This window comes from Sardina pilchardus, chromosome 13 (assembly GCF_963854185.1).
Source record: "Sardina pilchardus chromosome 13, fSarPil1.1, whole genome shotgun sequence".
Lineage (NCBI taxonomy): Eukaryota > Metazoa > Chordata > Actinopteri > Clupeiformes > Clupeidae > Sardina > Sardina pilchardus.
The window spans coordinates 6,067,712-6,077,742 of NC_085006.1; the positions used below are offsets into that span (position 1 = coordinate 6,067,712).

General features: G+C 48.6%; 1 protein-coding gene across 1 annotated transcript; it reads right to left on the reverse strand.

Moving 5' to 3' along the window:
- Nucleotides 1–174: 174 nt before the first annotated feature.
- serpini1 (serpin peptidase inhibitor, clade I (neuroserpin), member 1) lies at nt 175–9,360 on the reverse strand. The gene is given in 10 exon segments (XM_062552212.1): nt 175–1,020; nt 1,331–1,420; nt 1,844–1,930; nt 3,480–3,589; nt 3,999–4,203; nt 7,145–7,339; nt 8,199–8,429; nt 8,790–8,813; nt 8,816–9,059; nt 9,341–9,360. Coding segments are annotated over 9 exon segments (1,248 nt in total). The 5' UTR covers nt 9,045–9,059; nt 9,341–9,360; the 3' UTR covers nt 175–943.
- Nucleotides 9,361–10,031: the final 671 nt, after the last annotated feature.

Genomic DNA, 10,031 nt, shown 5'->3' on the forward strand with positions numbered 1-10,031 from the left:
TCTGATACTTTGTATTGTCCTCCCTTGTGTGTGTGTGTGTGTGTGTGTGTGTGTGTGTGTGTGTGTGTGTGTGTGTTGGGTCGGGAATGGGAACAATTGTCAGAGATACACAGCTGACGTCATCCGGTTTTTTAAGTTAATATTTCATAACAATCAACACAATGACAAAATGGGTGTCTACACATTCATGTTTATTTCTCAAAAGAGTGAATACAGCTGGTGTTCTTAGTTCTTTTTTTTAAATCCCTGTACATGAAATGCCACATTGGCCTGATAACCTCTTTATTGACCTGTACACCCTGCAGACATCTGCTCAATCAGAAACTCATAAGGCATATATCTCAGTTTAACTGTACTAAAAGCAATAACCTCAGGAGGTAGGAAAGAAATGAAGAGAAGAAAAGAGAGAGAGAGAAAGAGAGAGAAAAAGATTCAATTTAATTAGAGATTCAAAAAAGTGATTCATTAGAATACTGCTCACATCTGTTCTTTTTTTTTTAATAATTTCACAATAAATATCTACGTCCTCTACCTGACACAGTAGCAAATATACAAGAAAAGAAATGAGTTGTAGCAGAGTATGTGAGTGCCTGGCCTGTCAGGCTCCTACTGAAACACAGAGATGGAGGTTAACCCATGGATGGATACGTCGTGTCCTGCACCCTCACTACTCAAGGTCACCGTGACCTTCACCTCGTCCATACAGCATATTTACAGCACTCTCCATCCCCCATTGGGTATATATCTCGTCGTATCAAAACACCATCACGTTTATCATGTTATAGAGTATATTGTATGTGTTGTGGTAAGGTTATAAAACCATGGTGAGTGATGACAGGGAGACAGACTACTGTGTGTTGTGTGAGGTGGAGTGCTTTTGAGGCTCTGAGACTCTTTACAGTACGAACACAATCAACATGTTGGGTTTGATAAAGCAGGGAGGTTAGACAGAGTCGAAGTCCTGGATGCTGGATTCAATGACCTCAGGGCTCATCACCCGCCCCATGAAAACAATGGAGCCTGGAGAAAATGGGAAGAATGTGAATTATTCTGTCAGAGGGGGCTGTTTTTATATGTTTTGAATTAGGTGTTCTTTATTTTTTAGTCACGTGGACATGTGTCAGAAATTAATTGGCAGGGTAAGGGGTAACTTGAGGGTCAGTTAAATAACAGTCATTATCTAACAGTCATTTATACAAGCATGTATTATATGTTTCCAGGTGGCAAAGGCAACTCTTCTCTATGTGTGTGTGTGTGTGTGTGTGTGTGTGTGTGTGTGTGTGTGTGTGTGTGTGTGTGTGTGTGTGTGTGTGTTTACAGAGGCCCATACCTGTCTTTCTGCTTCTGATGATGAAGAAGAATGGATGGTCTGCCATAACCTGGGGATATAGCACTAGATTCCTTGTGAGCGCAATCATGCCTGCAGGATAGATATGGCACATGACACACATTATCAGTAGGACGACTCCTCAGACACTAGCTCACATGGCCCTCCATGCTGGAGCCAACATACCCCTCACATGCCCCAGAGGACCATAGCTAACTGCCAACAGGAGGGGGCACTGTTAGCATTTGCTGCTACTGAGAATCCAGTGTTTATAAATAGTCTAACGACAGTAGCTTTTTACACAACAGAATATGGTAACTACGCACAGAAAGAGAAGCACAGAGGGGAGATAGCACTAAGGGCTAAGTGTCAGTTACATGAAAAAGCCCAGCAGAGACAAAGGTGGGTCATAGGGTGAGACAAAGAGAGGTCAGATAGACATGGGAATTGTAGTTTTAAAGTCCATTTAGAGATGGGAGGGAGAGGAAAGATGGCAGATTAGAGCAAGGCTTTTACCTGACCCGGCAGCACCCTCGGCCCCCTCCTCAGACACCTCCAGGTACGCCTTCTGCACGGCCTTCCCCACAAACAGATCCTTCCCATCTGAAACAGCAGAGAAGACACAGTCAAGGAGAGGAGGAGAAGAGAGAGAGAGAGAGGACACGGTCAAGGAGAGGAGGAGAAGAGAGAGAGAGAGAGGACACGGTCATGGAGAGGAGGGGAAGAGAGAGAGAGAGGACACGGTCAAGGAGAGGAGGAGAAGAGAGAGAGAGAGAGGACACGGTCATGGAGAGGAGGGGAAGAGAGAGAGGACACGGTCATGGAGAGGAGGGGAAGAGAGAGAGAGAGGACACGGTCAAGGAGAGGAGGGGAAGAGAGAGAGAGAGAGGACACGGTCATGGAGAGGAGGGGAAGAGAGAGAGAGAGAGGACACGGTCATGGAGAGGAGGGGAAGAGAGAGAGAGGACACGGTCATGGAGAGGAGGGGAAGAGAGAGAGAGAGAGGACACGGTCATGGAGAGGAGGGGAAGAGAGAGAGAGGACACGGTCATGAGAGGAGGGGAAGAGAGAGAGAGAGGACACGGTCATGGAGAGGAGGGGAAGAGAGAGAGAGAGAGGACACGGTCATGGAGAGGAGGGGAAGAGAGAGAGGACAGATGGAGAGCAGAGCCGCTGCCTGGCAGCCCATTTGTTATTGGATGTAATTAACCAAGCAGGCATGTGTGGTGCCTGTGAATATGTCAGAGTGAGACTGTGCGTGTGTGTGTGTGTGTGTGTGTGTGTGTGTGTGTGTGTGTGAGTGTGTGTTTATGTGTATGTGTATGTGTATGTGTGTGTGTTTTGTGTATGTGTGTGTGTGAGAGAGAGGGGGAGATAGAAAGAGAGAGAGAGTGAGGGGGCGTTTATACGTGTGTGTGTTCTTAAAGACTCCCATCCATCTGACTGACTAGGAGGGTGGCTCACAAGGACACAATCCCGTTTGATGAGACAATTCAAACCTCAGCCTGCTGCTAATCACTCACATTTCTTGATCAAAAAGGGATTAAATGGCGAACACCACACCGCCTGCCGGGTAGATCGTGTCGAAGACAAGCAGCCTAAGACACCTCATCCATCAAGATTTTTTTTTTTTTAAAGCCTGTTTAATCTACCTCTGTTTATTTTCAATGACGGCTGATGTGGCCACATGCGTCATCGAGAGCATTTTTGAAAAATGTCTCACAGCATGTGTCAGCTCCGACTCCCTTCAGGTGGACGTGCCTTTCTGGGCCATTATCACCTGACCTTTGAAGCGAGGCTATCATTAGAGCCCATCCGGCCGGTGGAGGGGCCAGTGGGGCCGAGAGAGGGGGGGGGGGGGCTGAGGGGCGCGCGGTGGCGGCAGCAGCAGATAAAAGCAATCAGGCCGGTATTTTTAGCGGACATATCAGGCCAGCGCCAGAGCTGCAGCGTCGCACCGCAGGAAGCCAGCGGCGGCCATTTCCTGTAATTAAACTGTCACTTCAGCCTCCCGCACTGGACAAGCACACAGTGCAGTGTAGTGAATTTAGGTCGGGAGAGTTGGAGAACATTAGGATGTGTCGTTATGTGTGTTATGATGTGTTGTGTGTGTGTGTGTGTGTGTGTGTGTGTGTGTGTGTTTAATAGCTACCAGCCATGTCAGTGGTAATGCCAGAGAGGTCTGCATCCTTGGTGAATATTTTCTGGACGCCCAGTTCTTGCAGTGTGTCCCTCAGGTCAATCTTCTGCTCCACCTTGAATCTGCCGAAACACACACACACACACACACACACACACAAGAGAGAGAGAGAGAGAGAGAGAGAGAGAGAGAGAGAGAGAGAGAGAGAGTGAGAAACCTATCAAAATGTCAATAGCTAGATCAGGAACTTAGCCAATGCACCAGTTGGTGTAGGCAGGAAAGCAATGCTACAGTAGCATTGAGGCATATTGCCTTTAGCTAAGTACACATTTGGTTGTGTGGGTGAGAGTTGTGAATTGCGATTCGGGTCAAGAGAGCTCTCTTCCGCTACATCTCACACTGCACATGTTAAGAGAACATGATGTTTCGTCTTGGGCTATTATCCGAAACTGCAATTATGGCTGAACTCCTGAACTCTGGCAAATACAGCACTGGCTTCATTATGCGGTCACTGGTGCGTGTCCGTTCTACCTGGGCAGGTAGATCTCCACCTTCTGCCTCTTGACGTTGTTGGCCCACTCCTCCAGCAGGGGGGCTTTGATGATGGGCTCCAGGGTGGCCAGGGGCACCTCCTGCCTGGGCAGCACGATCATCATGCCCATGTCCTCGCCCTCGTACGGCATCTCCAGCACCTGGTACACGCCGCCAGCCTCCGTGCTGCCGTCGCTGAACTCGCCTGTGGACGGAGGAGGAGGTGGGGTGGGTCAGTGTTGGTCAGTGTTAGCCCATTGGAGAGATGCATTGTGTAGGGAGGGAGTGTGGTAGCGTATGGTGTAGAACAGAGCTTAGAAGAGGACAGTTAGGGCAATGATGAGACGCAGAGGATGTGTGTGTGTGTGTGTGTGTGTGTGTGTGTGTGTGTGTGTGTGTGTGTGTGTGTGTTGGAGAGTGCAGTTAATTAGTCTGCCAGAGAGCGTGTGAGTCTAAGTGTAAGTGTAAGTGAGCGAGGGAAAGCTTGTGTTGTCTAATCTATGTCTGGGAGCAAGTGTGGAGCATATCTACTGAAACCAAACCGATATCGATGGGTTAGGGCTGTTTTGAATGGGCTTTACCAGAAAGGGGGACAAGTGTGTGATGTGATTATATGCCATGCGTGTGGTGGGTGTGTGTGTGAGTAACTGTGTGTGGCGTGAACATGCGGTGTATGTGGTGTGACTGAGCGGTGTGTGTGTGTGTGTGTGTGTGTGTGTGTGTGTGTGTGTGTGTGTGTGTATATGGTGTGTGGGGTATGTGCTATAGCTGTGTGAGAATAATCCAGCTCCTTATTGTGGTGATGAATGTAGGACAGGGTGTATGGAGGAGTCAGCACAGCAGGAGCACATCTGCAAGCTTTCATGTTTTTGTGGCAAAAGAGGGGGAGAGAGAGACGGAGAACAAAGGAATGGGGGGATGAGAGGAGATAGAGAGAGAGAGAGAGAGAGAGAGAGAGAGAGAGAGAGAGAGAGAGAGAGAGAGAGAGAGAGAGAGAGAGAGAGAGAGAGAGAGAGAGAGAGACCATAATGCTCCCAGCACACAGGAGCTCCACTCCACAGCAGCCCCTTGTGTTGCTGCAGCCCTCAGCTGCCAGGTGACTTACACGCTGACAGACAGGAGATGGAAACAAGAGGGGGATCAGCGAGAGGCAGGGAGAACAGGATTACACACACACACACACACACACACACACACACACACACACATGGCCACACACAGACACATACTGCGATGGAGAGATGAAACACACAATACACACACAACACACACACACACACACACACACACACACACACACAATACACATACATACTGTACACACACACACACACACACACGTGCACAGTAGATTCAAATTCACATATGCACACACACTGCTATGCTGCTATGAGGAGAGTACCACAATACAGTATGTCCTCTGATTTCTTTCACCATTAACTTGGAGCAGAGCCCTCATGCAAATGAACTGGCAGTGATATATTATGTGTCTGCAGGCCCTCTACTCTATGCCTCAATGACTATCACCAGGGCTCTCTCTCTCTCTCTCTCTCACACTCACACACACACACACACACACACACACACACACACACACACACACACACACACACACACACACACACACACACATACACACATACACACAACCACACACACTTTTCTGCCCTCAAAACAGACCCAACACACCAACACACACTTTATCCTGAGCTCAGTCAACTGGATCTCTATGGTTCCAGTGGAGTACAATACCCAGCACACTGGAGGCAGCAGGATAGTAGAACTGAATCAGTAGAACTGAGAGAGAGATACTCAGAGAAGCAGACAACCAGAGATCAGGGTAAATAAAACAAGCACACATACATTCCACACAAATACATGCTTACAGAAATTCTAGTTAGTGTTGCTATTGTGTTGTTATTACTATTATTATAATTATCATCATACATCTTACATGACTGTTTTAATGTGTCCTTAAGTATGCTGCATACAACCTTATAGAAAAATGAATATAATAATGTAATACAAATATGGCTATGGCTGAATAGGAAATTCAAATACATAAACACACGCTGAACAACAATGAAAACAAAAACATTGGGTTTGAGTAAATAATACCCTCACCTCACAGCTACACATCCTAACAATCTCTCTCTCTCTCTCTCTCTCTCTCTCTCTCTCTCTGTACATGTTGGGTTGACACATTGTCCTTACTCTTACACACAGATGTTAACCACACAATGTCACAGACACAACGGGCTGAAAAATGAAACTGAAATGACACAGAAATGAAATAAATGATGCAATGAATAGAAATAACAATTGATGTGTGAGTGACACAGAGAGAAGCAAATACCACATGTACAGTAGATTCAAGTACAGTATACACTGATATGAGCACTAAACAAAACACAAACACACACACACACACACACACACACACACACACACACACACACACACACACACACACACACACACACACACACACACACACACACACACACACACACACACACACACACACACACACACACACACACACACACACACACACACACACACACACACACAGACGTTTTGCCCTCGAAGCAGACCCAACACTCCAACACAGACTTTATCCCTCTGGCAACACTGATATGATTCCAGCGAACCATACTCACCCCAGAGCTGCGTTGTTAAAACACATCAGTGCACAATGACCAGAGCTGGAGGGAGAGCACTACTACACATTTACAAGCCTCCTCTGAGGGGGAATGTAATGAGTGGAAAATGCTATACCGCATTCTGTGCATTCAACAAAGTTAACCAACAATGCAAATTTAATTATACCAGATAACACAGGGTGCTTGAGTGAGCACATCCATTGCCTTTTATGCTCGTGAATAACAATGGTGTCAAATCGGGCCGCTGGGTAACATGTTCTGGATACTGTCCCTGTCTCTGGAACATTATTCTACTCTAGAGCGACATCTGCCATTCAATCTGTTTTTTAGAATTTGTCACTCATTCAATCCACCTTCCATAAAGGTGGCGTTTCTTCAAAACCTTTTCTCCGATAACATTGTTCCATCCCTCCTTTCCATAATGGTTTCATACCACCCGCTCCCCCCCCCCCAAACCCCCTGCAAACCCCCTGCACCCACCGTAGTAGAAGTCTCCTTGCTGGTACATCATGAGGGTCTGGACCTCGCTGCCGTCATCCTTGCTGAAGGAGAAGGTGCGCGTGTTCTCCGGCCGGAACTGGTTCTTCCAGCTGCCACGGAAGTAGACGGCGTTGACCAGCGTCAGCCTCGTCACGCTGCTGAAGTCGTCCGCCGACAGCAGCTCCTTGATCTTACCTGCACACGCCAGACACCGGAGAGGGTAATGAGACACTAATACAGAGCCCCGCTTGTGTGTGTGTGTGGGTGTGTGTGTGTGTGTGTGGGTGTGAGTGTGTGTGTGTGTGAGTGTGTGTGTGGCGGTATGAGATTTAAACAGGTGGAATTCATATTCATCTCTCACTCTCTCTAAGCATCTTTCGCATTTGTAAAATCCCGAGGATTTCTCTGACTGTGAGGGAATAAGGAGGATAATCCTCCAATTTTGAGGATATCTGAGCGGAAATTAGGAAATTAATTCAGGCCTACCGGAACGAAAGAGCCAGCTCACGGCTGCTCCCCATCCAGAAAAGATATTCACTAGACATTCTGAAGATATTCTGATTGGGTCTGATGCATTTGTTTCCTGATGGTGGGAAAGTCTGTACTTTCTCTCGACTGAAAGGCTGTTTGGCCTGTCAATCACTGAGATGATGCCAGCCCACCCACACAACAGCTGACTGTGGAGGAGATCTGGTCTGGATCTGCTGTGGAACAAGGAGTCCAGTTCTGGTATCTGACCTGCCTGCCCCCATTGACTCCACCAGCTGACTCTGGATCAGCTCTAGCCTGGGGCGGATCTGGTATGGATCCACGCAGTACTTTCTCAGAGCTGTTCCAAAGCTAGCTCCAGTCTTCTCCTCTGTTCTACTCACTGGGTGGCTCTCAAACTCTATCCTCGATCCTCGGTCCTCCAGGCTCGTTCCCACTGATCTATAACTAACACTGGATACACTGCCCCATTGTTGCCGCCCCATCACTCTTTATCTAGATCAGTGAGGACGAGGTTTGAGGAAGGAAGGGAGGGTGTATAAAAGACCAAATGAGAGGCACCCACTCTCTGTGTGGTTCTCCACCCAGCCGTTGATGCGCTCGGCCACGGCCGCCGACTCGCTGAAGTCCACCGTCTCCACCTCGGCCCGGAAGTACTTCTTCATGAGGTGCAGGAAGTCCGGGTTGAAGTGGACGCCCTGCTGCAGGAACAGGGAGTTGGCCAGCTTCAGCACGTACTGCTCCTCGCGCGCCGACAGCGCCTGCGTCAGGTTCCGCAGGAGGGACAGCTCCTCGTCTGCAGGGGAGGAGAGAGGGAGAGAGGGAGCGAGGGATAAGGAGGAGGTGCGAAGGAGTGCAGCTTGATTCACTGCAACAGGCCATGTAGAAACGGAACGGCTTCGGTTGGCATGAGAACATGACCAAAATAGAAAGTATCTTTGAAATTAGGACACTGATGTGCAATTAGAATGATATTTAATTAATTAAATGTAAATTAAATGTCATGGAAACAAGACTCCATAACTACTTGTGGTGATGAACACTGCAAACGATCAATGTACCCCAAGACCACAGAACATCAGTGTACCTGCTGGAGGTAGTTTTTGTGTGTGTGTGTGTGTGTGTGTTTGACGTGAGGCGTGCATGTAAGCCCTACCGTCTCTGTAGTGGCTGTAGCCATGGCCTGTCGGATCTCGGCCAGGGAGGCTCCCCGGGCCCCCAGCTGCACCATGCCCAGGCCCAGCGCCACGCTCAGGGGGGAGAAGATGATGTTCTCGTCTCCCCCCGTCGCCTGCAGCTGGTGGTACAGTCTGACGGAGAACTCGGCGGTCACATCCTCGGGAACGTCCATCGCCCGACCGCCGCACACCTGCAGCAGGAGCAGGGGGAGGAGTCCGAGAGCCAACATCATCCACACAGGGGGGCTCTGGAGGAGAGAGGAAAAGAGAGAGAGAGTGAGATAAAACAGAAAGAAAGAGAGAGAGAGAGAGAGAAAGAGATAGAGAGACACACAGAAAGAGGGTGTGTGAGAGGATGTAGGGCTGAAGGAAGAGGAAAACAATAACAGGAAACAAAACCCAAAACAAATCCATTTACAACCATATCTTAGCCGTAGGTCGCTACCCCACATCTAACAAATACGTCTCAGCATTTTTTATACAGCCATCCTATCAAGGATAATGCCTTCCACGCTGTCTACACACTTACACAGCTATCTTGTCGAGGATATTGCCCTCCACGATGTCTGTGTCATTTCGGGAGCAGTTGTGAAAGTGTCCACAATCGTGTGTGGCTCAGCGGTTTTGTGGGTCTGTGACTGAGCTTTCGCATCAGTGAATCTGCAGCCTCACCCAGCGTGTGTGCCATGAATGATTGAGCAGCCTCCTCCCCAACGCTCCCCCCCACCCACCTTAACAACATCCTTTCCCCACACACACACACACACACACACACACACCGCCTCCAACACATTACCCACAGCACACGCGCTATGAGGAGGGGGGAGTTTACTTTCCCCCTTACGCACACACACACACACACACACATTCACACACCACACACACATACGCATGAGAGCATCTGCGTGTGCACAGACACATACGTCCGCACACACAAACACACCTTTTCATACACCAACCCTCCATCCCTCCTGCTCCGGTGCGGTTGCCTGGCAACATTGTTTTCTGCACAAACAAAGAAAACAGGAGTGTGTGCTCTGCTATGCGTGCTTTGAGCGGCAGGGAGGGGTGAACGGCAGTGGGGAAACAGGGGTAGCGGGATGTGCACAGATGTGCGTATGTGTGTGTGTGTGTGTGTGTGTGTGTGTGTGTGTGAGTGTGTGCGCACATATGTGTGTGGGTGTGTGCGCACATGTGTGTGTGTGTGTGTGTACAGTACA